This window comes from Xenopus laevis, chromosome 1L (assembly GCF_017654675.1).
Source record: "Xenopus laevis strain J_2021 chromosome 1L, Xenopus_laevis_v10.1, whole genome shotgun sequence".
In the NCBI taxonomy this organism is placed as follows: domain Eukaryota; kingdom Metazoa; phylum Chordata; class Amphibia; order Anura; family Pipidae; genus Xenopus; species Xenopus laevis.
The window spans coordinates 203,950,238-203,978,030 of record NC_054371.1 but is presented as its reverse complement, the minus strand read 5'-3'; the positions used below and the strand labels follow the sequence as shown (position 1 = coordinate 203,978,030).

The 27,793-nt window shown below is 38.9% G+C and overlaps 1 protein-coding gene across 2 annotated transcripts in view; it reads left to right on the top strand.

Moving 5' to 3' along the window:
* LOC108695735 (microtubule-associated serine/threonine-protein kinase 4-like) overlaps positions 1–27,793 on the top strand; it is a 360,023-nt gene that overhangs the window by 78,843 nt on the left and 253,387 nt on the right. For both annotated transcript variants that reach the window (XM_041569085.1, XM_041569088.1), the window contains exons 2-3: positions 10,986–11,139; positions 16,013–16,137. In XM_041569085.1, the coding sequence (XP_041425019.1) occupies positions 10,986–11,139; positions 16,013–16,137 (279 nt within the window). The remainder of the gene's footprint in view (positions 1–10,985; positions 11,140–16,012; positions 16,138–27,793) is intronic.

Below are 27,793 nucleotides of genomic sequence, written 5' to 3'. Positions count from 1 at the left end.
ACAGAAAATGTTTGTCCCAATCAGTCCTGCTTGTGATTTGGATGGGTGATCATTTTGATATTTGATAAGTCAACCCCATAGTTTGTAAGGATCATAGAAACCAAACAAGCAAGCAAAAGCATTAAAGGGAAGAAAACTATGAAGAAAGGTTTGGATTGGAGATTGGATTGGAGTAAACCTTCTTGCAAACTACAGTGAACATGCAAAGCGGTGTAAAATAATAAACAGTGCAACATTTTGGGGGGGATTTTGCTGAAATCCAAATTAGGGTTTGGATTTCGACATCTTTGTGGTGGATTAGGTATGGATATGGTATCTGGAAACCCATTATCCAGAAAGCTCTGAATTACAGAAAGGTTGTCTCCCCATAGACTTCATTATAAAAATAATCCAGATTTTTAAAATTGAATTCCTTTTTCTCTGGAATAATAAAACAGTAGATTGTACTTAATCCCAAATAAGATATAATTAATCCTTATTGGGTTTGTTTACGGTTTACATGATTTTTTAGTAGACTTGAGGTATGAAGATCCAAATTATGGAAAGATCAATTATCTGGAATACCCCAGGTCCCGAGCATTCTGAGGTCCCATACCTGTATTTGAAATAATCTAGAAATTATGGATTTGGTGCATCCCCATGGATTATTGAATAAAATCACAATGTTAATTACTGTATTAATGTATCAATTTTATTCTCTACTATAAAATTAAATTCTTCTATTTCGGAACATATATATATATATTTTGGGTCAAAATCAGATAAATATCAAAAATCACAAAAAGACCCCACTCACAGGACTTTACTTGGTGCAAAAGAAATTGTTTTATTTCTATGTTTCAGCTCTTAACTCAAGCCATCATCAGGACGTTTAAATAAACCCAATAGGCTGATTTTGCATCCAATAAGGATTAATTATATCTTAGTTTGCTTCAAGTACAAGCTACTGTTTTATTATTACAGAGAAAAAGGAATCATTTCTAAGAATTTGGATTATTTGGATACAATGGAGTCTATGGGAGATGGCCTTTCTGTAATTGGGTGCTTTCTGGATAATGGGTTTCCAGATAATAGATCCATTACCTGTATATCAAATATTCAACTGGAAAAATATATATCTATTTTCTAGTCTTATTTGCATTGTAATATATTTTTTTCCCACTGTTTGGATCCAGTTATATACAGTCGAATGCACTGTGCTAGCTATCTGCTAAATACTGCATTTCGTGAGTTGTCTGTACTGATCTATAACAGATTAGGGTTTCTTGGTTGTGCGGAATCCCTTGGGATGCTGAGAATAGCTAATTACTCTTTCTTCAGCCTTTCTTCGCTCTTTGTACTTTGCTCTTGTTTTAAAGGCTTAAATATTCAGGAGCAGTATTGAATGGAATTCTGACTCTTACCTCCGGCATTACAATGGGCTGTTAAAGTATATGAGACAATTCAAAATGTGTCGGTGAGATAACTTCAGCTTCTTGATAGAAATATTTTTGTATTCATGAAAGAAGCATCAGCTTCTCTTTTTTTTTTTTTTTTTTTTTTTTTTTTTTTTATTATGCGGTAGCCCTGCCAGTGGGGATTGATTCTCACCACAAAATTGACCATGGAACCAGGCACTTTTCATCCACCATAAAGTTAGGTCACACCAACTCCAATTGGGACAAGTCTGTAATCAAGTAATGGTGCTTAGCGTAGGTCCTGGATATTAGGTTCTCTTGTGTACCATAGACTTCTAGTTACAAGAGTGCACATTTATCACACCCTGTAATTGCCTATGCTCAATCTCCCTTGCATCAATTGTTAAAGTTCTCACAATTTTTAATTTTTTTTTAATCTGACTGAATCCAGATGAATCTATTCGTTAGATTTTAATATCTCATTTAATATCTCAGATGACAACTAAAAGTAAAAAAAAAAAAAAAAAACAGGGTAAATTCTGTGAAATTGTAAAATCCAAGAAGGATAAAATGGTGCTTACCTGTGCTGGGCTACTGGTCATTTCCACTTATGTAAACCGGAGTTATACTATACCAACGTGAGTTTATCCAGTTCCCATTGATTTTTGGCGGCATTTCATTAGATTTGAGCTGGAGAGATGAACCTTCTGATTGATGGAATTATGTTTGTTATATCATTATCAATCTCGAACATTGATATATCTCAAATTGCAACGTCCATTAGCTTGAGTTAGCTTTAATAGATACAAACCTCTGACCTCAACATACGTTTGAATGTGCACTCGAAAGCTGGGCGATGCCTTACTTGAGAAAGTAACTGGGAAAGGGATGGATTTCCTTTGACCTGAGTTCCTAAGAAGCCACAAGCAGTGGATGGTCGTGGGGGCGTAGGAAATCAGGGTCATAAACATTTGATGCATTGGATTACTATGCTTCTCGATGCAGAGTGTGTGTGGACTCCATACATACAAAAATCCCCTAATCAACACTCCTAAAATTCTACATCAAACTGCAATTACAAGTCAGGAAGGCCCTTTCGTTATATCTGGCTAGGTATCAATAAATCTGCTTCTGAACCAGAGGGACAATCCAACTGTAAAGGAGAACTAAAGGTATAATCACAGAGGTGGTTCCAAAAAGTTAGCCCTCAACTGATTATAATAGCTTACCTTATACTGCAGCTCCCGTTCAGTAAAAACTGCACCAACCCAGGGTATTTCAGTAGAATCTCCTTACTCTGCTCCCGGCACATGTGCCTTCCCATGCAAAGAGGCAAATAAGGCAAAGAGAAGACAGAAGAAGCCAAAGAAGATGGGGCCAATGAGTTTCTACAGAAATATCCTGGACCAGGCACTAGCAAACAGCAGCACAGGCCTGGGGTATCAATAAATTATTACAATCACTGTGATTATAACTTTAGTTTACCTTTAATACAATATTAAGTAAATCTTGGAGGATATACTCACAATTCACCCCAGTCCCAGGGTGCAAGTCCAAGACAACATTTCAAAAGAGAGATGTGAGTACCTCCAACAATAATGAGTCAATCAGTTAAAAAATTGAAAAATTTATTAGGACATAAGAAACATGAACTAACACGTTTTGTGCACTTACTCATACACTTACCGTTTTGTATGTACACTTTTATGCACTCTTAACAATGTTAAAATATCACGCCACATAATTATTGCATTCCCTTAAACACTTTGGGGCTCATTTATTAAAGCAGCGCAGCGCATAAGTGGACGCAAAAGGTTGTCTGCGCCATCACAAGCGTGATCGCTAATATATTTGCGTGATATTGCGCATAACACAGAGCTTTTGCGATGGTTTTGTTTATGCGCATTGCGCAAAAGATTGGGCATTTATGTCGCAAACGATGCCGTGGTTGTTAGGGGCGTGGCTGTGGGCGTGGCTACAATGCGCTTGCACTGCGGCCGTCGCAGATTTGCGTCTGTATATGTGCAAAACTGCACCCGGGCAACAGCACCACAATTTTTACGCCTGCCTCTTCGTGGCGTAATAGTAACGCTCTTCAAAATGCGCATTCCTGCCCAGCTGCGCTAGTATATTCAAGATGAACAACCCTTGTAAAGTGCATATTAACCACGCCTTCCACCCAACATGTTTGTATTGACCAAGGTTCCTTTAAGGGTATCAGGTAGGCTAAACACCTTTGCAACCAAACAAATATTAGCACAGAAACAAATGCAGATGCGTCTAAGTGAACGCAATATGCGCAATATGTGACGCAACTAATTAAAGCAGCGCATTCATACATGAGCACAACTAATCCTTACCTTTGCGGTATCTTCCTGTGCGCACAATTTATTATAAGCACTGCGACAGCTGATACGCAGTTTCACACGTCGCACCTGTCTTGTGTCTACATTAGCGCACAAATCGCACTGTTAAGGTATCGTGCGCTACATTATTAAATACTCGCATGCGCTGGGCAAATGTCTGGCCACTGCGCTCTTTTTAGCGCTGCGCTGCGTTAATAAATGAGCCCCTTTGTGTTTAAAGAAAACAGAAATTAATACTGATAACATTTTTGCAGTTTGTACTATTTGTGCTAAATAAAAAAACTCCACTGAAGGCCATGTTTTGGTTATTTACTCACAAGGATCTTGTAAGAAAATTGTCTGCTGTGTTTTTGAGTTGTCCCAGGAGAATCTCATTAGAGTGAATCTGTCTTCTGTGCCATGAAGCCTCAAGGCCGATTGCATGAGTATTATGTTTAGCCTGCTGCCAGTGAACAGACTATAACCAAAAGGGAAAACAAACACCTTTTTTTTTTTTTTTTTTTTTTTTTTTGTAAGACCAATGCAGCAGTATATTTTTATTTTGTTTGTATACATATGCAATATATGTCTGAAAGGAAACCATGTTTGCTGGTAAGTCTTTCTGTATATCCCTAGACAGAATACCCATGGCTTCCTCGATGAAATGTGGAACTATTATAACTAGTAAATTCTCTGTGCTTCATTGACTTGTTTACAATGAGTACATCCTATGCATAACCTTGTATAAAGGCAAATCAAACAACACTTGATAAAGAGCCACCTTAGCTCAAAACATGTTGTGTTAAAATGAACCTTGCTGCGGTTTTTGAGCTTGTTTTCCACATACATCCGGATTTTGTTTGGCTATGCATAACCTTGTAGGCTACCCTGATGTTTGGTTCTGGCCCAAAATGTTATGACGGTCAAGAAGACTCCGATGATGGCTTTTACTGTGCAGTCTATTTAAAGATGTATATAACATTTCTATCTGTATCATTGTAATCTTGGATTCTGATGCTTCATGTTTATTATGAGAAGATGTGACCTTGGTGCAAAAAGGTTGCGGACCCCTGTTTCCCAGGTGGACACCTCTGGAGGCAGGATAATAAAGATTTGTAGATCCACCTTCCCATAGAATCTATTGGAATTCCACTTCCTATAGACCTTTTCTTTTGTCCTGCCATCTGAGTTAGGGATCTGGGGTCTTTCTCCATATGTAGCATGGTGTATTTGGGATTATTTTAGCTTTTATTTATTAGTGGGGTCCATTCCTCAGGGAACTGGGTTGGACTTACCTTCCTTGCCACTTCTGCCTACCGATTGGGGGATACCTCTGCATCAAGTTGAGCATTTTGGCTCGAAAGAGAAGGATGGCAGTATAATATACTATTGCCCTGCACTGGTAAAACTGGTGTGTTTGCTTCAGAAAGACTAGTATAGTTTATATGAAGAAGCTGCTGTGTAGCCATGGGGGCAGGCAAACAAAGGAGAGCACTGACCCACACCTCACTGTATACCGACCAAGCCGTCTGTGCTGACACGTGCACGCGCCTCCAAAAGACACGCTGGGAGCTGTATCACATAGGTACCTGAATCACGGAGCACCAGGCAGCATTAAGGTCCTTTAAAAAATATCCAATTTTATTGATAATTACATCGTAAAAACTTTTCAGCAACAGTGTATCTAGCCCCACGCTCCTCAGAAGCCACGAAACGAGTTGAGCGTGGGGCTAGATAAATTGGATATTCTTTAAAGGACCTTAATGCTGCCTGGTGCTTCGTGGCTCAGATACCTATTTGATAGCCAGCCATTCAAACACAGACTACAGAGTAGATAACAGATATGTTCCGAAGAATCCCATTGTATACGACAGAGCTTATCTGTTATCAACTGTGTTTCCTGTGCCTTTTCTCCTTTTTCAGCCTTGAATGGCTGCCCCCATGTCTACACAGAAGCTTGTTTATATAAACTATAGTAGAGTTTCTGAAGCAAACATGTCGGTTTAAATAATGCAACACAACCGTACATTATATTTTCATTACTTTAAAATACTTTAATTTTTTGGTGTTACTGTGCCTTTAACTTTTTATTCTATCTTTATAATTGTGGTCCTCCGAAAGCTGCCATGATAACCAATGTCTCTGTATTATGTGGCTGAAACACGCACCTTTCCTCACATAAGGTGTCTGGTGGGATGGTACTTCTGGTTTCTGTCAGCGGTTACCAGGGGACTCTCACTGCATGCATAGAGCTTTGTTTTCATGCTCTACTTCTTCTGTGCATTCTGTTCTGCTTGGTACATTACATTATGTTTGCCTGACCCTTACTCCCAGCCATATCAGCCACATATTTAGAAGTAGGTGTAACTTTTTGCCACCTGGGGTAACCTCATAAAGCACAGTTGCCATGTCTACTCCATAAGTACTACTAGAACTAGAACGTATCAAGGACATTCCTACTCTTCGACATGAAAGGCTAAATCTTGGTCTATGAGCATTAAAAGGGCTTAGATTATAGACCGACCTCAGGCCATCATCCCAGGTGCCTCTAGGTCTGCTCCTACCCCAGAGCTGTATTATGTACATATTTTGTATATAGGGATACCCCAGCTCAGCAAAGACATGAGGATTGCAGTGGGCCAGGACCATTACCAGAGCTCTACCATTTGGCCTGGTGGTGCTGAAGATATTCACCACTCCCATTTTGAGAGAGAGGAACATCATGTTGTTACTTCATCAAAGCCATATCTGGCCAGATCATGGTCTTGGCCTTTACGGCAAATTCTGTACTTTCATTTCCATATGAGTTCTCCTCCAGTGCTGGAACAAGAACCACAGTGACCTTTCCAAAGCCATAAATGTCAGCAAGAAAGTCAAAACCCAGCTCAGGTGGTGGACAAGTACATGCCACCCATCTCATGGTTGCCTCTTTGCAACCCCCCCCCCAATGGAGGGTGGTCAGCCCAGAAACCAGTATGACATGTGGTGGCTAGACATCATTTATCTTGCCTGGGGGGAACCAAGTCTACACATAAACATCCTAAAACTATGGGCAGTTCACTGCCTTAATTTAACTTTTCTGCCCTTTATTTCGTGTGTGTGTATATGTATGTATGTGTGTATGTATGTATATATATATATATATATATATATATATATATATATATATATATATATATATATATATATATATATATATATATATATATATATATATATATATATATATATATATATATATATATATATATATATATATATATATATATATATATATATATATATATATATATATATATATATAAAAAAATAAAGATAATAAAATGGAGGAGTGTAGCAGCCGGGAAGCCTGGTGCGAATGTGGATTAACATTTTGCTAGTGACTGAAGGCCAAATAACAGGGAGTAGGGAATGTAAGGTTAGTTATTCTAGCAGCCTTTGTTGGTCAGTGGGATGCTGGGAGTTTTAGTAAAACACTAGAGAGCTGAAAGTTACCCCTCCCGTTTCTAAGAACATTTCAAATGTAGGATTTATTTGTGTGTTGCAGCCTCGTATCAAATTCTTCAGATATGGCACTCAAACTATAAAAAGCTTTTCCATTTCTTTTACCCCTTTAATGATAGCACAGGGTGTATGATAATGTCAGCGGGATAAGAGCTGGGCCCATGGTGCTCACAGAGACGGGCATGGAGGAGCGGGAGAATAGAAGAAAGCCATTGTCCTAATATGACAAGAAAAGGTTTTCCTCGCTTTGTTTCACATGAGAAGGCAGCAGACGGAGTGATCCGGCTCCCGCACATACAAAAGAGCGGCTCTTCTTGGCTTTGTCTCTTAAGGTCACATCACAGAATGAAGAGGGCTACCTGATGTGCTTACATATGAGGTGAAGAATGAACAGAAAAATGTCATCGCTCAGAGACTTCAAATAAGAAATGGGACTCTCCGTGTTTGCCCTAGTGTTCAAGAGGATTTCTTTTTTTCTTGGCTCATGTGGCAAAGCAATTTAGAATAAGGTTTTCATAATTTCCCATTTGGTATTGAGGATAAAACATGGTTCTTTGGTATTATTGCTTTTATCATTTTTAAAGGGATACTAACCAAATTTGGACATTTCTGCCATCCTGATTCACCAAGGACCAATCGAGGTAGATGGGATGGCGAACGTTTTTATAAGTAATGGTTCTAAGAGTTGTAAGAGATCAGATTCTCTTGTGGACCTTAAGTGGGCAAGAAATGGTGTGCCTATCTGCTCTTGATGAAAAAGTATATACATTAAGTTACAGGAGGTGTAAATATCCCCATATGGTCTTGTAATCAAACCCCCAGTTCCAGGTTTACCAAAATTGGATTCATTCAAAAATAATTGAAAGAGACCCATGGATAGTAAATACAGTAGCAGAAATAAGTATAAAATGGAAAGATGTTTATTAGGACATGTTTAGCCGAATGTGTTTCGTGCCAACTGGACACTTACTCATAGGCCGCCCTATATGGTGGATATAGTCGGCAGAGGATTAACATTTGATTCTTAGAATTATCATTCATGGAATTTTGTAGAGTGGCTCTGCTTGGCATTGCTCTGTCCATTACCAAGTTATAATTGGGGGTATCTGCCCTTTTTTCCCTATAAGCTTGTTGTTCCCTGAATCCCACAATCACTTCTTAGTTGGCTTCTGGCAAGTCATAGTAATAATAATGTCATAATAACCACCTTATCAAGTTCCAGGTATGGCACGGCAAGAATTTGGCCAGTATCCTTTTGATTGGATTCAAACAAAAAAACAAAGTAGCCCATGTAGGGTTGCCACCAGTTCGGTTTTGACCTGAACAGTTCGGTTTTTGTAAGGCCTGTTTGGGTCTGAACTTTTTGTTCGGTTTTTAGCTTTATGAAACCCGAACAATAATCTGGCCAATACTGTGCATGAAAAGCATTTAAATACTAAGATACTCACCTCAACATGGCTTAGTTACTATCAAGTGCAGTTCATTTCTTATTATTACAGATACAAAAAAAAAAGCAAATCAATCAAAAATAAGAATTTTTTCTTTTCTAAATTAGCATTGCTGTATTTCAGAGCTTTCTGGATAACTGATTTCTCTATAATAGATCTCATACCTGTAATTAAAGGATTGGGCTTAATCATCAAGCAGAATATAGATTAGGGTTTTGACCTGGGCTGCCCTGGTCAAAACTTCCTGTCTATGACGCGGCAATTGCCCAATCGCCGTGTCAGTCATGGGGAATCCTGCCCGGTTTTCCTAATTTGGAAAACCGGGCAGGATTCCCCATGACTGACACGGCGATCGGGCAATTGCCACGTCATATAAACGCCCCCTACGTCACTGCCTGCCCCAACCACATCATAGCCCCACCCCCTCTGCATCATTGCCCCGCTCCTTGCCCAGTTTCCACCAGGCGATAAGGTGACAACTCTAATATAACTAGATATGGGGTTGCCATCTGTGTGGTTTTCAACTGGGCATCAACACTTTAAAAGATTCCGAAAACTGGATCGAAATCCAGCCAGTTGCATCTAAGTGATGCAATAACCTTGCGCTGGTGTCATAACTCCACCAACATCATTGTGCCCACCTCTGATGTCATCATGCTTGTTCCTACATCACTGCTCCTTCCATGAAACTGTGATTCCTTTGTTTGTGAATGAGATAGGAACCTTAGACTGTAAGCTTTACCAGGGCGGAACTGATGTGTATAATATGTCATTTCTGAAAAATGCAACGTAAATGCTGGTGCTATTAAAGTAAAATTTATTTACCTTGAGTTAAATTTTACTATGTTGTAGTGAATGCTATTCTGAGACAATTTGCAATTGGTTTTCATTTTTAATTATTTGTGGTTTTTGAGTTATTTAGCTTTTTATTCAGCAGCTCTCCAGTTTGCAATTTCAACAATCTGTTTGCGAGGGTCCGAATTACCCTAGCAACCATGCACTGATCAGGTTAAGAGACTGGAATATGAATAGGCGAGGGTCTAATTAGAAAGATGAATAATAAAAAGGAATAACAATAAATGTGTAGCCTTATAGAACATTTGTGTTTAGATGGGGTCAGTGACCCCCCCCCTTGAAAGCTGGAAATTTTTTTTAAAAAAATGGAAGAGCAATTGAAAATTTGCTTAGAATTAGTCATTCTATAACATACTAAAAGTGAACCACCCCTCTATTTTAGTAGAAACAAGGTGAACCACCCCTCTATTTTAGTAGAAACAAGGTGAATACTTTCATCTTTTTGTTTTCTGTAAACTTTCTAGGGATGCACTGAATTCGGGATTCGGGCAGGATTTGGCCTATTTCAGCAGGATTTGGCCGAATCCTTCTGCCCGGCCGAAACGAATCCGAATCCTAATTTGCATATGCAAATTAAAGGCGGGGAGGGAAATCGCATGACTTTTTGGTCACCAAACAAGGAAGTAAAAAATGTTTTCCATATGCAAATTAGAATTCGGTATTTGGCTGAATCGTTCACGAAGGATTCAGGGGTTGAGCCGAATCCAAAATAGTGGATTCGGTGCATCGCTAAAACTTTATATTTTTTTCTTGGGGTGGAAGAGTCACTATGATTTAAAAGGTTTTAAAGAGAAGTTCATAGTGACTGCCGGCTATTTATCTGTTTGCTATTCCGCTAATGAGCGAATCTGACCCCTTTCGCTTCACCAAAAATTCACGAAACGGCAATAAATTACCGAACGCATTGCAGTCAATGGGAGTTTTTTTATGTTACAATTTTTAAACTGCCGCTTTTTTTTTTTTTTCCTACCATTATTAGAGCCTATTTTTTCGCAGTAAAATATTTTGCTCATCTCTGTGCTAAACTATGATTGTGAGCTATTTGACTCACAGTCAATTCTCCACGTTGAAATTAAAGAGGGAACAATTTAAGTTCACTCTTTAATTAGTGTAAGGGAATTGAAGTCTATCCTTTTTTGAGTGCTAATTATGATTTTATTTAACAAACAGTTACATTTTGTTTTCATTCAGACAAAACTGTTGTTGTTGAGCTGATGCAGTGCTCATTCAGGGTGCCACCTTGTGGTTACAATTGGTGTTTCATTTAGGCAAAATAGAATCTGTCTCCCTGTATAATTGGATTTGAATAGTCATGCTTTGGCCATTGACAGTCATAGCTGCCATGCATTTTATTTTAAAGAAAAATAGTTTTTTTTGATTATAAAATATATATTAAAATAATGAAGACAAATAACAACTGTTTTTTTCCCCTCCAGCTTGACAGTATCCTGTCACCACCCTCTATGCTGTCCCGCAAGTGCAGCAATCCTGAAGTCTCTATAAGGCCTTGCAAGTCGATGAAGTATAAAAGCCAGCTCAGCGATGATGGACGCATCCTTAGAAGAGGGAGCCTGGGAGGCGCTCTAACAGGTAAGAAGGCATGAAATGAAGCTTTTGCTTGAGGAATTCTGCACTGATGCCGGGATGGGATTGGCAACTTTATGGCATATATATACATATATATATATCCGTATCAATTCAGTAAGCAGCCACACTCAGATACAGAGATCTATTTTTTTGTGTGTGTATATTTATATATATATATATATATATATATATATATATATATATATATATATTATATATATATATATATATATATATATATATATATATATTTCAGAGTCTTGATTAAAGGTCCTAGAGGTGGACTGAAATGTTGGCCTCACACAGACACACACACACACAGTCACTAGTAGGTTGATGCACCAACGACCGACAAATAAGTGCTGGTTATATCAAAATATAAAAGTACAAAAAAGAAACCGCACTCACAGGACTTTAGTGGAAAAAAAAAGATATTAGTAAAAAAATGATGTGTAATATCGGTTGGTAAAACAAAATGAACTTGTATGTATTGGTTAGGGATGTACCGAATCCAGGATTCGGTTCGGGATTTGGCCAAGATTCTGCCTTTTTCAGCAGGATTTGGCCGAATCCTTGTTTCTGGCCGAACCGAATCCTAATTTGCAAATGTAAATTAGGGGCTTTGAGGGAAATCACGTGACTTTTCATCACAAAACAAGGAAGTGAAAAAATGTTCACACTTTTACCTGTCCCTAATTTGCATATGCAAATTCAGATTCGGTTTGCTATTCGGCCGAAACATTCACAAAAGATTTGGGGATTTGGCTGAATCCCAAATATTGGATTCCTTGCTTCCCTAGTATTGATGAATGCAAAGGTGTTTTGTTTTAACATCGAAGGGGGTGCTGGGTGCATCAGAAGAACCCTCAGTGATGTGATGTGCAATATATAGGGTTAAACAGAGAAAATTATAAGGTGGAGCTGGGAAGTAAAGTGATTGGGCAAATATTTCACTTGAGGACTTAAGGTGGCAGTACACAGGGAGATCCGCTCATCGATGATGTGACCAAACGAGCAGATATCTCCCCGATTTGCCCACATTGAGGTGGGTGATGTCGGGCTGATCTGATCGTGGGCCCTACGGCCCAACAATCAGATCAGAATGGAGCCAATACAATCTGACGGTATTTTTTTACCTTGCCCGATCAACATCTGGCCGACTTTCGGCCAGATATTGATCGGGGACGGCCATCGGATGCCCCCACACACGGGCCAATAAGCTGCCGACTCGGTCTGTCTGCAGCTTTTATGGGCCCGTGTATGGGGGCCTTTAAGAACTTTGGCTTTGGAACTTAACTCTTTGAGGTAAACACTTAAAAAATATTGTGTGTGTGTGCAGGGTCAGAACAAGGGGTAGGCAGAAGTGGCACAGGCTTAGGGTGCAAATATAGGGGAGCTCCAGGCACGTACAATTTGTGTACTTACCCCTAGTTCTGGCCCTCTGCTCTGCACTGTATTCTTCAAGTAATAAAGAATGACAAATGTTCAACTGCAAATTGTACGAAGGGACAGTTGAGCACTTGTAGTTGGTTCATGGCATACAAAGCTTTTTCTCCTCTGGCGTATTTCGGCTGACCGAGAAAGGCGCCTTTCTCCCCCTCCTACCCACGGCCCATTGACAGCCAGTACGGCCGGTGACGGCTAGAGAAAATGCTACCAATAGCCATAGGGACTTTTCTCTTACTTTCCTACATTTCTTTCAACATATAAAACAGTTTTTGTCTAGACAAATGATTTAAACACTTTGCTGATACAAGTGCAGTTGACTTTTGAGAATTTGCTTTAATAACGTGTCCAGACTGCAAATTTCCTCCTTCTGTATGACATTTCCAAAATGTAAATCCTTCAGTAATTAACACTTTCACCAGGTTAGATTGTTCATTTGAATGTTCATAATCGCATGTTTAAAAATGTTGGTGAGTGTGTTGCAAAAATCATTTATTGTCCACATTTGCATAAACATGGCAGTTTCTATAGAGTTGTAAAGCTGTGTGTTTACAAGGGAAATTTGCGATGTTACATACGCAGGATGAAATATTCTGTTTTTACACAGCCGCAGGATTTTTCACATATACTGTGGAGATATAAAAAGCAATATTCCTCCAGAGAAGCTTTTTATCCATTAGGGAAAGATTCCCAAAAATAGTTTCTTTTTTTTTCATTTATGGGCACCAAAGTAGGTTAATGTTTCCATCTGCCTTATGGTGAACATGAAATGAATGATAAAAAAATTTAAATTTCATTAATAACTTTTGTATAGATGCCTTTTTATTTTTTTTACTTTGCATTTTACTGTTTCCAGGATTGATATAGAGAAAGTTCTAACCACAAATTCTGTCGCCGATTAATGTTTTTATGAGCGTTGTTAAATCCCCTTGTTACATCGCAAGTCTTCGATTCCTGCAGTTATTGTATATGGTTTTGTTTATGGTTTGGATTTCCTGAGTAATATCCTGTCCTGTATGTGATCAGCATTCTGGACTATAATTTGACAGAATTTATATTTGGGTCATCTCAGTAATTTAATGGGATCCCTTACCTGGAAACCCGTTATCCAAAAGCTGTGAATTACAGGAAGGCCATCTCCCATAGACTCCATTATAAGCAAAACATTATAATAAAACAGTACCTTATAGTTGGTGGTAACTAAGCTGCATCCATCCATATTGCTAGCGAATCAATCCTTTGTGTTTTAGTTCATGTTTATATTATTTGTAAAATAATTAATGTATGGAGATGCAAATTGCATCTGTCTTTACTAAAGAGTTGTATTTCCAATAGGAGTGTTTTATTAGCATGTTTAATTTCTTCTGAATCATTTTGTGCCACAAAGATCCAGCTCAATTACATTTAAAGAGAAATGGCATTTATATACAGGTATGGGACCCGTTATCCAGAAAGCTCTGAATAACGGAAAGCCCCTCTCCAGTAGACTCCATTATAATCAAATAATCCAAATTTTTTCTCTGTAGTAATAAAATAGTACCTTGTACTTGATCCCAACTAAGATATCATTAATCCTTATTGGAGGCAAAACCAGCCTATTGGGTTTGTTTAATGTTTATGTAGACTTAAGGTATGAAGATCCAAATTATGGAAATATCTCTTATCCAGAATGCTTGGGACCTGGGGTTTTCCAGTTAACAGGTTCCATACCTGTATATAATTTTTTTTCATGTAAATAAAAGCAATCATACATCTAGAAAAAAATTGTTTAGCAAAGCAGGGAAACCTTTAAAATGGCATTAATTAAAGGTACTTGCAGCTTAATCTGCTCTTTGCACTTCTGCCTGTACTGATCACCTATTTGTTCCAAAAATCATGTGCAAGTGTGCCTATGGAGCCCTGAAACTACTGTCACTCTCAAGGGTGGTGGCCTCTATAGGGTTCCGACAATGGCCTGCATCAATAGATACACTGCAATTGCACGTAGAGAACTGCACATAGATATTGTTTTGATACTGAAGCACATTAGTGTGTGAATCATACACATTTGCAAAGTGGAGTTAAAGGAGAATTCAACCCATAACATAAAAAAATCCCTACCCTACATAGACCAACCCTCCCTCCTCCCCCCAGCCTACCTGGTACCTGGGGCAAATCCCCCGAATTTTTTACTTACCCAGTACCGTAACTCGAGGGGGGCGGGCCCTGGTGCGTGACGTGCAGCCGGGCCCCCGTCCCCCTCTGTACGGCCCGAATTTTTATGGCGCTGCCGGAGGGATTTCAGTGGAGCGTGTCGCTGCCGGGGTTCCCTGAGGGGGTGCGGGCCCTGGCCTGCTTGCACCCCCTGCTCCCCCCGGTAGTTCCGCCACTGTGCTTACCTCTCGGTGCAGATTCTGTCCTCGGGAGTTTGCGGCCACCATCTTCATTTCTTCGCTAAACTTTGGAACCAGGCAGTTGTTTTCGCGAATGCGCAATTGGAGTAATATTCAGGTCCCGAACAACTGCACATGTGCCGAAAGTCTCAAATTTCCATCCATTTTTTCGTGACTTTCGGCGCATGCACAGTTGTTCTGGACCTGAATATTACTCCAACTGCGCATGCGCCGAAAACGACGGGCTGCTTCCAAAGTTTAACGAAGAAATGAAGATGGTGGCCGTGAACTCCCGAGGACAGAATCTGCACTGAGGGATATGTAAAAAGTTAGGGGCATTTGCCCCGGGTACAAGGTAGGCTGGGGGGGAGGATGGAGCCCCCCTTCAACCCATAACAAATAAACCCTATCCCCTACCCTACATAGACCCCCCCATCTACGTAGGGTAGGGGATAGGTTTTTTTTTTATGTTACGGGTTGAATTCTCCTTTAGCTCCACTTTGCAATGCTAACGGACTTCTGCTGCACAAATATGGCAGCCCCCTCATAGAGGAACAGGGTAGTAAGAAAGGTAATGTAAAAGCATAAAGCAAATACTTTTATGGCAAAATTATAAATAGCATTCAAAGACAATGTTATGATAGATAATTAAAAAGGTTATTTTCTGATGTCAGTATCTTATTGTGTTGCCCTTATGTACCTTAGCCTGTGCAAATGTTGTGGTTGAGGGTAAGTTAATCAAACTGACTACACGGGATAGACTGAAAATGGTAGATTTTCATTGGTTAAACTCCAGCAGTGTTTAAATAACACACAGACTCCTCTTTCAGGTAAGCTCCAGCCCTTCAGACAGACTGATTCTGGACTGTCTGTTAGTCCTGTGCCTGGTTAGAGTTATCGTTTGAGGTGCCATGAGTGTTATATACAGAAATACTTTATAACAGCAAATTTGGCTGCTCTTATCAAGACAAAACATTAAAAGGGTAGATAATATTTTTTACATATGTTGCACAGTGTATGCAAAACATTCTAATTCCAAAATGATGTGTTTCCTACAGGGCGGTATCTGCTTCCTGCTGGGGCAACACAACAAATATGGCCTGCATCAACAGAGGCTTCCAATCTTGTGCGCATGCGTAGCCAGGCTCTCGGGCAATCCGCTCCATCCCTCACAGCAAGCTTGGTAAGTCCACAATCCCACTGGGGACACATTTTGTTCTAAATACCAGACTGTTGTTGTGCTAAATGGCTGTACAGTACCATGTCTAGTCGCATCACTAATCTAGTCTCGTAGCAATTTTTATTTTCTAACTTCTGTTGAAAAGGATTGTTTTATTTGCATTCTATCTTCTTCTGTTGCGTTACCTTGGGTTGTGCAATGTATTGTAAACGGCATACATTGTTTTAAGGGGCCTTGCGTTCCTTCTTGAATGACTAATGGATAAAAAATTTAATGTTTATTTTCCATTTGCTCTAAGTTCTATGTAGATGTTCCTGACTTAGTTTCCAGTTTTGGCAGTCCATATATTGCCACTGTCTCACAGGCAGCCTGGCCCTTAAAGGAGAAGGAAACCTAGTCGGCGCAAAACCCCTCCCCCCCTCCCCCCCTCCCGTGTGTTGCCCACCCTCCCTCCTCCCCCTGGCCTACCCGTCCCGCTGGGCAAATGCCCCTAACTTGTTACTTACCCTTCTGCGCAGGTCCAGTCCAGGGAGTTCACCGACGACATCTTCTTCCACGCGATCTTCTTCCTGCTGTGAACGGCGTTTGGCGCATGAGCAGTAGGATCATTTCGCCGGTACGGATCTACTGCGCATGCGCCAAAAGTCACACGCATGCGCAGTAGATCATACCGGCGAAATAATCCTACTGCGCATGCGCCGTTCACAGCAGTAAGAAGATCGCGTGGAAGAAGATGTCGTCGGTGAACTCTCTGGACTGGACCTGCGCAGAAGGGCAAGTAACAAGTTAGGGGCATTTGCCCAGCGGGACGGGTAGGCCAGGGGGGGAGGAGGGAGGGTGGGCAACAAACGGGAGGGGGGGTGGGGGGTTTGCGCCGACTAGGTTTCCTTCCCCTTTAAGATCCTCCTCACCTTCCATAGTTCTGTGTACATCTCAGAGCCAGGGGTGGCTTGATGGCATTAAATCAGTGGCCAACCTATTGGGGCTGTAAACAGCACTTACCATAACACAGCTAATGTACTTGATGTTTTAATAACCCGTAATGAGTCATATTGTACCTCAAATTGGGAACTGAAAAGCTTATTCTCTACACTTTTATTTCTATGTACTTGTTTACTGTCTCCGTGGTTTCGAGATGCCTAAATCCAAATCAGTTGTTCTTTTCCCCAGTTTTGTTAAACTGTTGTGAATGTTGCCAAATGTTTCCAAAAAACCTGTAACATCACTAAATGCTCCGTTATATCCTGAAAGAATGAAGATAAGAAGATCTGAATAAGGGATTGCTGGTTTGGTTTATCCTCCTTAATGTCTTAAGGAATAACTTTACAATGCATTTAGAAGTTCTGGGTAGTGGGTTTTATAGCAGGTTGGGAAGGCACACAGCAGCAATACGTATTAGTTTGCCTTTCAGATGACATCTAAAGAACTTTATGGGGTGTAGGGGGCAACAACATCTGGAGGAAAGCACGTTGATCATGCTTGATCTACTGTATAGAAAAACCTTTTCTTTCAAATCGAAATGGCCTGTCATCCTCACAGGTAACACATTCAATAATCCCAGTTAGTATGACCTGGAAAACTTATGGGATACCATCCCTCTACTATTAGCAAGGGTGACTCTCCTGTGAATCTAACAGAAGCTACCTCCCAGGATCCACTCAACAACTGATAGCAGGGTTGGTAAAAATGAGCACAGGTAGTCCAAGTTGATTTAGTTATATGTTCTTTTAATTTTTTTTCTGTTATGTTAATAAATAGGGATTTCCTTTACCATATCCATGCAGCAGTATGGCACACCCCAACGTGTGTATGCCAGCTGCTCGATCTTTCAAATATTCTTTTCTCTCTGAAACCTGTAACTATACTGTTGACTGCAAAATGGACCCTTTAAGACTTCATATGAGCTTAATTGAAACTATGTTCACAATGTTTAAAGCTACGATAAGAATACCTCTTATGACACGTGAAATCCTGTTGTTATAATAAAAAATTAAACATATATATTAAAATAAATTGACCTGGCAGCTCTTCTACCAGTCATATAAAGATTAATAGTAGGGACCATAATTCAGTGGACAAAAGTTCACATCATGCCTACTCCTTAGAAAGTACAGTATTCCCTCTGGCAAGTTGACAGTGGAACACTTCATGCTATTATTGTCCTTGTTTCATGTCTTAAGCTGCACCAATACACTGAGCTTATCAATTAAGTTTTGGGCGCACAGTCATGGCTGCCATTATGGATCTTTGGAAGTGGACTTCCGTGTGGTCTTCCTATGTCGATGTTTCATCACCATTAGCCTGGAAATTTTGAGAATATGCAGATGTGTGTTATAGACAGACTGTGTAAACTGACCTCATTCCTATCTATTGTAACCCACACTGCTGCCAGATTCATCTCGCTCATCTCTCCTCAAGCTCCAAATGTGCTGCCCCTTCTTTTCCAGTCCTGCACTGGCAACCTGTCATGATTCACTTCAATATTCTTGTTTTTGCTTACAAACCACTCAACAATGGCACATCACCTCTATAATTACCAAGTACACCCCTAGATGTAACCTTCAGTCTGCACATGATCTCCTTCTTCCTTCTGACTCATTACTTCTTCTCACTCCTACATCTCACTTTTCACGTACGTCACCCATCCTCTGGAACTCTCTACCCCTTTATATTAGACACTAACTGAACCCCCAGGGTTTCAAATGATCACTTAAAATCCACCTTTTCATATACGCCTATAACCTAAACCCTCTGCAACTTGACAGCCCATCTAAATCACTTACTCTTTGTCTCTAACTATCGAATTTCCATTTTTCACTATACACTTACCATTGCTATCCTATCCAACAAGAAATGTACAATCTCCCCTCTCTGTATGTCTCAGTTTTTCTCCCTCTTATATTGTAAGCTCTCGTGAGCAGGACCCTCCCAGTACGGTCTTCTTAAAATATGCAATTGTAACTGTGCATCTGTTCTGATGAAATATTTATCTGTATGTCTTGTATTTGTATTCCCATACTGTGCAACACACTGTGGGAGACGGTGGACCTTTATAAATATTAATCCTCAACCACCCATGGTGCCTGCAAAAACATTGATAGAGAATGGCTGTAACCAGCCTACAACATTCTTTTTGGGATAGGCTTTAAGTACTTGAGCAGCAATGAGAGAAAGTGTTCTGTAAATTTAAATCCGGCGGCTCTCACTATGGATGGTATAATTATTTCTTCTCATGTGTATGGTAAACCTTCAATTCTTCACAAGCAAAGTCTTCTCAATACATAGAATACACAGATCTCTATAAATGATATCCGAAAGGGGGATTATCATATCAGTTAACTCAACATACAGATTTTGCATAAGCTTCAGTTGGACCTCTATGGATGTTGTTTAGTGAATCTGGGATTGTGGGAATGGACATTACAGATGTACTCTGGTTTCCACCCAAGTCCTTTACGCTCCATGTACAGTATGTCCTGTGGAGTCCCCATGCAATTCTTTTATTTACATGTGAAGTTTAGTGGGCTAAATGGGCAGTGGTCCTTGTACTATGTCTAGATTTAATTTAATCTATGTTTTATTTTTCATGTACATATATTACCTTTTAACAGTGTTGCATCAAAATCTGTTGGAATGTGTTTAGAGTTTTTGAGACTGCTGGAATAGATGTCACTACTCTTGGACACTACGTATGTACTCTCTGATCTCCATCTTCTTTATTCCTTTGTGATATTCTAGGAGCTGCAATTTTTTAAGACCCATCCTGTCCATGGTTTATATTAGCATTAGGTTCTTCTCCATCTCTTCTAGTCTCTCCATCACTTCTTCAGAACTGGTTGTACAGGCCTGTAGCCAAACTCACCAAAGTGTTTCCTCCACTTCCTATATAAAATCCTTTTCATTGCATGATCTCTGGGGTAATATCTTCACTGCTTTTTTTTTTTAATGTGTCTTTGTTTTGTTGACAGCAGCATTTTCTTACTCTTTCTCCTTCCAGTTTTGTGTTTACAGTGCTCCAGAATAAAATATAAAAAAAATTGTATGTCTTTTGAGATTTCATTTTACTTATGGCAGATGGCATTCCAGTCCTGTAATATGTTCAGAGAAGTGCTTGTAAAATGAACTATATTAAAGCAGCTGGTTTATTGGACATCACTGCAGGCTGTTTAAAGAACATATATCTTTATGTAATTGAATTGGTGATATGTGTCTCCGTGTTTATTTTAGCCTTATCTCCTCGTCAGCTTGGAATCACGAGGCTTTATGGAAATCCATGATCGGGTACAGCAGGGTGACTAACTGGTAACAAACATTTAGTGAGCATTGATTCAATAACTCTTTGCTGTGCGGAGCAATAACCACCTTCAACTCTGTGTTCCATCAGAGAAATGCCTTTTATCTTTGGAAAATGAGTTTACAATTCCGCAGCTAAGAAAACACCTCATTATTTTGCTTCCTTTGCAAGTTTTGCTGATTATTTGGAAGTTGAACCACCGAGCAGTTCATCTCATGCTGCAAATGATAAGAAAAAAGCATGGTAAACAATAAACGTGTATCCCTGGAAGTGAAAGAGTAGTCTAGTGCTTTTTTTTTTCTAATGAAGGGTGAACTTGGAACCTTCACTTCTTGTGGAACGTAAGCTCAGTTGAGTTGGACCTGCAGCACCTCAATGTTTGCAACAACATAAATTTCCCTTTTCTGTTGTTCTGTTCTAAGCATTTGTGGGAGCAGGTAGTTAATTAAATGATCGGGTCTTAACCTTCAGTATAATGAACTCCTTATCTGTAAATGTGAGACACAGGTAGAGCCTGTTTAAAAGGGGGAAGCTTATTAATACAGAGCTCGTTCTCTATTCTTAAATGACCACTAATAGCTCTGTTAGTATTACCTGTGATAAAGTTAGTGTTACCCTGGGATAAAGACAGAAGTCTTGGTGGTTTAATGGTCTATCAATGATGCAAATAATCTTAAGAAAGAGCTTTTGGAAACTGGTTTACATTGCTTCTGCAAGGTGAACATTCCCCTGTAAAATATATCTTTTGTAGACAAATCGGAGGCTCTAAAGTTACATCATTCAGACCCTACAGACTGGCTCTCACATTTTCCCTTAAAAAAAAACCAACCTCAGTATTAAATATCTAGGCATTAGACTACCAGCACACCATAAAGATACGTATGCCTTAAATATACTAAAAAATAATAGATAGTATTCAACAGGAGGTGCATCAATGGAAACACACTAATTTGACATTCCTGGGCCCAAAAAACTGACTACCTATTTTGTTTCTAAAGCCTGGGACACCACAAAGTAAAGGCAGGACAGGGTAACCGGAGCTGTGGCCTTGTAACTTAACTTGCCCTAACAGTTAAAAGAGGCTAAATAGCCCTAAAAAGCCACAAACCCACGGCCCCTTAGAACAGAAGGAAGATGAAAGAGGTGGTAAAGCAAAGGATTAGACCAGAATTCCTGCCCCCATCAAAATATAACCAGTATGTTCCCCTTATGAAATTGATTCTTCAGAGTCAGATTCAGATTATTATTTTAGGAGACCAATTTTCAAAAGAACGCCGACGCGCGCTTCGCTTAGAAGCTTTGTCAAAGCGAAAAAGGCCTCTTTTAACTGTTAGGGCAAGTTAAGTTACAAAGCCACAGCTCCGGTTACCCTGTCCTGCCTTTACTTTGTGGTGTCCCAGGCTTTAGAAACAAAATAGGTAATCAGTTTTTGGGACAACTCCACCCTCTATTTTTTTTTCAAATTTCTATTAACTTTATTCTGGAGTATGACCGGATGACTTTTTAACCCATATTGAATTTTTGGCCATTTTTTAATAATTCCTTTTTAACTAATTAATCAATTACCAAGTCTCAATTTTTTGCCTATTTATTGCACTGCACTTTACTGGTGGAACTTAATTGCAATATCAATTTGCCAAATCTATTTGATTAATCGCACTTTATATATTAATTAATGAATGAACTTATTTATTAAGGGGCGTTATTGGAATCTATTGGTGGGTTAATATACCCTTTGGATTCAGGAATAATCAATTTTTATCATCAGTCCTCGGACTGATTGATTTCACTTTATTTATTTGCACTAGCACTTTACCTAAGTTATTAGACAGCACCTTTTTATGAATTATTATTATCATTAATTATTTCGGTCTTGCAATTTATGGTTTGTTTACTTGGTATAGATATAGCATCAACTATTTGGTGTGGTTTCTTTTTCTTAAAAAATATCGTTAACGAATGTAATGTCAGTAGATATCAGGAAATGGCTTTACAAATACTCCATAACTCATATTTAACTCCGATTAGGAGATACAAAATGGGAAATCTGCCCTCTGATAGTTGCCTCAGATGCCAATCCCCAAAAGCAGATCTAATACATAACCTATGGTCTTGCCCATCGCTACAAAATTTCTGGACAGACATAGCAGAATATGGTGCTCAGATGGTCTCCAGTTACAATTAGAATGGGCAATGTTAAGCGATGACACGACCTTTACACAGTTAACAAAAACAGATAAGAACCTGGAAAACAATACTGCAACATTGGCTAAACAAAGACCCACCCAACATAACGATAGTAAAACAGATTTCATATGGACTGGCTGGAAGCCAGCAAAATACCAACAAATTCTTTAAGACATGGTCAACATACATAGAATCTCTGCCACAACAAATCAGACATCTCACAGTACACACATTTAGATGTACAACATGGTATGATACAGCACTATTGACAGAGCAACCCTTGATCATGGAATCGTCCCAGTACCTCAGAGACCAACTACAGGACCAAAGACAACCAGGTCACACACTCCTTGGGAGTCATATAACAGGTTGTTAGCCTCCTACCCACAGAATTCTTGGTATGGTCCCACTTGTCATTTGAGCTGAAAGTTTGTATTGTTATCATAATGACATAAGAAAGTAATTGCATAATGTTAATGGCACAAAACAGAAATCTACTGTATTGTCATCACTGCATAATAATTATGTAAGAATCTTCAAATAAAAACAAGTTATAAAAAATATATATATATATATATATATATATATATATATATATATATATATATATATATATATATATATATATATATAGATATATATATAGATATAGATATATATATATATATATATATATAGATATATATATATATATATATAGATATATATATATATATAGCAGCAAATTTGAGTACAGTGCACACGGATAACCGAAAAAAGCAATGCCTGTGTGCTGGTTACATGTGTCAATAGTCATAGGCAAGAGAGAAAAACCGCACCAACAGGTATTTATACAAAAATAAAAAATAAATATATATATATATATATATATATATATATATATATATATATATATATATATATATATATACACACACTGGATGGTTATTTATGTATTATTTATTTTTTAACTATGATGATGAGCATTGGGGCAATGATTGGTTACAGAGTATACACTCCCACTCCTTGTCACTTCCCTTTTGGTGTGCAATGGGGGTATTTAAGTTTGTTTGGTGGTATGCACAATTTTTTTGTTCCTGAAGACGGCTCCAGCGGTCGATCCGTAACGTTGAATAAAAGGTTTTCTATTTTTGTATAAAGACCTCTTGGTGCGGTTTTTCTCTCTTGCCTATATATGTGTATATATATATATATATATATATATATATATATATATATATCTCTTTTGTGCCTCATACTTCAAATAACAAGCTAGAAATGTTTGTAGATGAAGAACTAGAAAGTCTGCTCCTGCCATTGGTACTTAAATCCCTATGGTTTTTAGGTAGAAGCAAACACTAAGAACATTTAAGTATGCGGTAAAGCCGCTGTGCTAGAAGAACAATTTCTTAGGTCCATTAAGAGATCTAATCTGGTTCCTGAGAAAAGGGTCAACAGAACCTTCATTATGAAAATGGTAGTTGTACGAGTGAAAATTGAGCTCTTTTAATATGTATTTGTAGGTATAACAAACAAGGGAAAGTTGTGCTCACCACAATTTTTTAAAACCATTAGGCGGGGGTGCAATGAGGGTGTGACCACAAAATACATATAGACAAATACAAGATTCCTCTGCACTCAACCCATTATCAATATATTTAAGACAGAGACATTTTGTGCATACTGCTACTAAAAAATGCCTTACCCTTTAAACAAAACAGGGATTGTTTGTCCATATATTGCAATATATTTAAGCTGGCCAACTACATCAAAGTCATCCCATATCTGGCCAGTCCTATGCTCAATTTTCATCTGATTCATTAAGAATTCTATTGCTTCATTATACATTTTACAAAGGGACTAGGTTTTACCTGCAACTTACTTGCTGCTTTCAAAGTAAAACTCCCAAACTTGGCTGCCCTTTTATTAGACACCAGTGGGATCACCTGACTATAGCTGGGAAGGGTGGGAGCTACAACATGGAGCTGGTCACTGCTCCTGTATAACTATAACAAACAAGGGAAAGTTGTGCTCACCACTATTTTTTAAAACCATTAGGCGGGGGTGCAATGAGGCTGTGACCACAAAATACATATAGTCAAATACGAGTCCTCTGCACTCAACCCACTATCAATATATTTAAGACAGCGACATTTTGTGCATACTGCTACTGAAAAATGCCTTATAATTATATACCAGGAAAAAGTCACTTTTGTTCTTTGTGCTGTCAGTAATTGTGATCAGTCTACAAACTGTAGTATATTCTCTTATTGAGCTGTTAATTAGCATTATGTCTCAGACAGTGGCAGCATGAGCCAAAATAAAATCTCTCAAGCAAAATATTTTGATAACTGATGTCTAGAAAATAAGTTATATTTCAAGGCTCTTAGAGTCTGAAGTATCTTGGAGTGACAAGATCTTCTAAAATGTCATAATTAAAAACAAGTTTGTCTTTAGTCCTACCCTGAATCCAGAAGGCAGAACTGGAGGTTAGCAGCGAGACTGTATCTACTGGTGGAACACCACCCAGGGTTAATTCCACACAGGCCTGCAGAAAAAGGGCTTTTGCTGTTCTGTAATGTCTGCACCAACCATTCTTTTCAGCAGCATTTTCAATGTGGAATTGGGTGAGGAATGCATGTGTTGATGCAGTCCTTATCCATTAGGTCAACCTGATATGGCCTAGCATGTGGTTGGCCAAATTGTTCCAAGAAGCATTTGACAACCTTGAGAAAGAAGCAGATCTGTAAGTGTATGGCCTGCGTCTGAAGAGTTTATTTTGTTCATAACAATCATGAAGTAAATGACAAATATGTGATCAGGACAGTGCTCAAGTACAGTAAAAGGGCATGTATGTACAAAATATATCTCTTTTCCCTTATGTTATCATATGACTTTAGAAAGAATCCACGGCCTCTGTATATACACTTTGTTCTTGCCTTTCTAATAATGGAGCGACACATTCCAGGTAATAATGATGAAGATGTGATATATACTGCCTTGCAAAAGTATTCACCCCCTTTTTACCTATTTTGTTACATTCCAACCTGTCATTTAAATGTTTCTTAATCTTATTTTATGTAATGGATCTGCACAAAATAGTCTAAGTTGGCGAAGTAAAATGAGAAAAATATAAATAAAATTAAAAAAAAAAAAAAATTATAAAAAAACTGAAAATGTATTCTCACCCTTTGCCATTAAGCCCTTAAAAAATCCAACCAAAAATTCAAACAATTACCTTCAAAAGTCACATAATTAGTGAAATGAAGTCCACCTGTGTACAATCTAATTATCACATGATCTGTCAGTATAAACACACCTTTTCTGAAAGGCCCCAGAGGCTGCAACATGGTACCACAACAAACCTGCCAAAGTAGGGCCGCCCACCAAAACTCACATACCGGCCAAGGAGGGCATTAATCAGAGAGGCAGCACAGAGACCAATGGTAACCCTGAAGGAGTTGGAGAGTTCCACAGCAGAGACTGGAGTATCTGTCCATAGGACCACTAAAAGCCTTACACTCCATAGAGCTGGGCTTTATAGAAGAGTGGCCAGAAAACAGCCATTACTTAAAGTTAAAAATAAGAAGGCACGTTTTGAGTTTGCCAAAAGGCATGTGGGCGACTCCCCAAATGTATGGAGGAAGGTGCTCTGGTCAGATGAGACTAAAATTTAACTTTTCGGCACACTAAGGAAAATGCTATGTCTGGTGCAAACTCAACACATCCCATCACCCCAATTCTTTTAATAACCTTATGGGGGCAGCCCTTCCCGACAACTCGCTGCAGCTAAATAACATGCCACATCCAATAAGCACGACAAAAGGACCTTAGCATGGACCTGTAGTTCACAGAATTATCTGTCAGCTAGAGCTAACGATGCAGAGAGGGGAAGCTTAATACTGCTAACTATTAAGGAAACTGTGAAACGTTCCCTCATTTTCACTTTGATGATGGGATTCTATGAAACCACATATCAGACTAATTAAAAAAAAAAAAAAGAATTTTTGAAATAAATTGTTTTTAGTGTCCCTGGTATTTTGGAGGTTATATGGCATCCTGCAGCATAAAGTCCACTTAGTGTAATGTTTACAGCCAGAACCAAAATTGTTCCACGGGCAAAGATCATTTCTCAGCATGTATCCTAATGAGAACACGGCAATAATCCATCTATAGAATAATGCCAGCCATGACATTTAGTAGGAGCGGCCGTACAAGGGAAGCTTTGGTTATTGTAAAAGTGTATAGTGTTACTTTTAAAAGTGTCAGTTTTCCTAAAGACTCTGGGGAATTTATGAGCAAAAACCGTGATATTGGTCTCTGCCTCTCTCTCTGCGCGCACGGAAAATAGCACTATTTTATAGCTTGCCATTTAAATGGAATTCTCTTTAATTGCAAATTACTGACAAAGGAGATCCATAAAATGAAATACTCTCCTAATAAAGGCTCTGTGGCAGCCACTGTAAATTTCCTTTGCCCTGTTAATGCAGTCATTGGTTTCAAATGTTACTTAGAATAACATTAATATTAAAGTGTGTTTATAGTGCTACCTGTGAAATGCTTCCATTCTGCTCTACATTACAAATATGCCGAGAGATAAACGCATATTTAATGTTATGGAAACAACTCAGGTTTTTTCAGGCATAGAAAATTATGTTAATCTGCCTGCTGAAATTTCCGTTTGATTGGAAGGAGGCGATCCACTAGGTGGCAGAAATGTAAACAAATACCCTGGCATCCTGACAAAATAATCCGCCTTGATATATTACTGTTTTTAGTTCAGTATTCTGGATACGCTCCTCGGAATGTCACCGAGAGAAAGCTCTGCTATGCCTTTGAGATACTGCTACATAACTACTGCTTTGCGGGATGGTCCCCAGATTTGTGGAAGGAGAAACGTCCTGACATAATTCTATAATTAAAAAAAAGTGTTTAACAAGTATATATTACCCCAAGTAAACTTGAAAAAATGGGAAGAAACCCAGGAGCTATCTGTCCCAAGTGCGGAGAGGGGGAGGCGGCATTTTTTCATATGACCTGGACTTGTCCGCAAATTTATAAATATTGGACAGATATAGTGAAATATATGGCAGACGAATTATCATTCCAAGGCCCCTGCACTCTGGAAGTTTGCCTCCTTGGGCTAGTGGATGACCTCCTGCCTCTCAATAAAACCAGATCGTTAATTAGGGTACTACT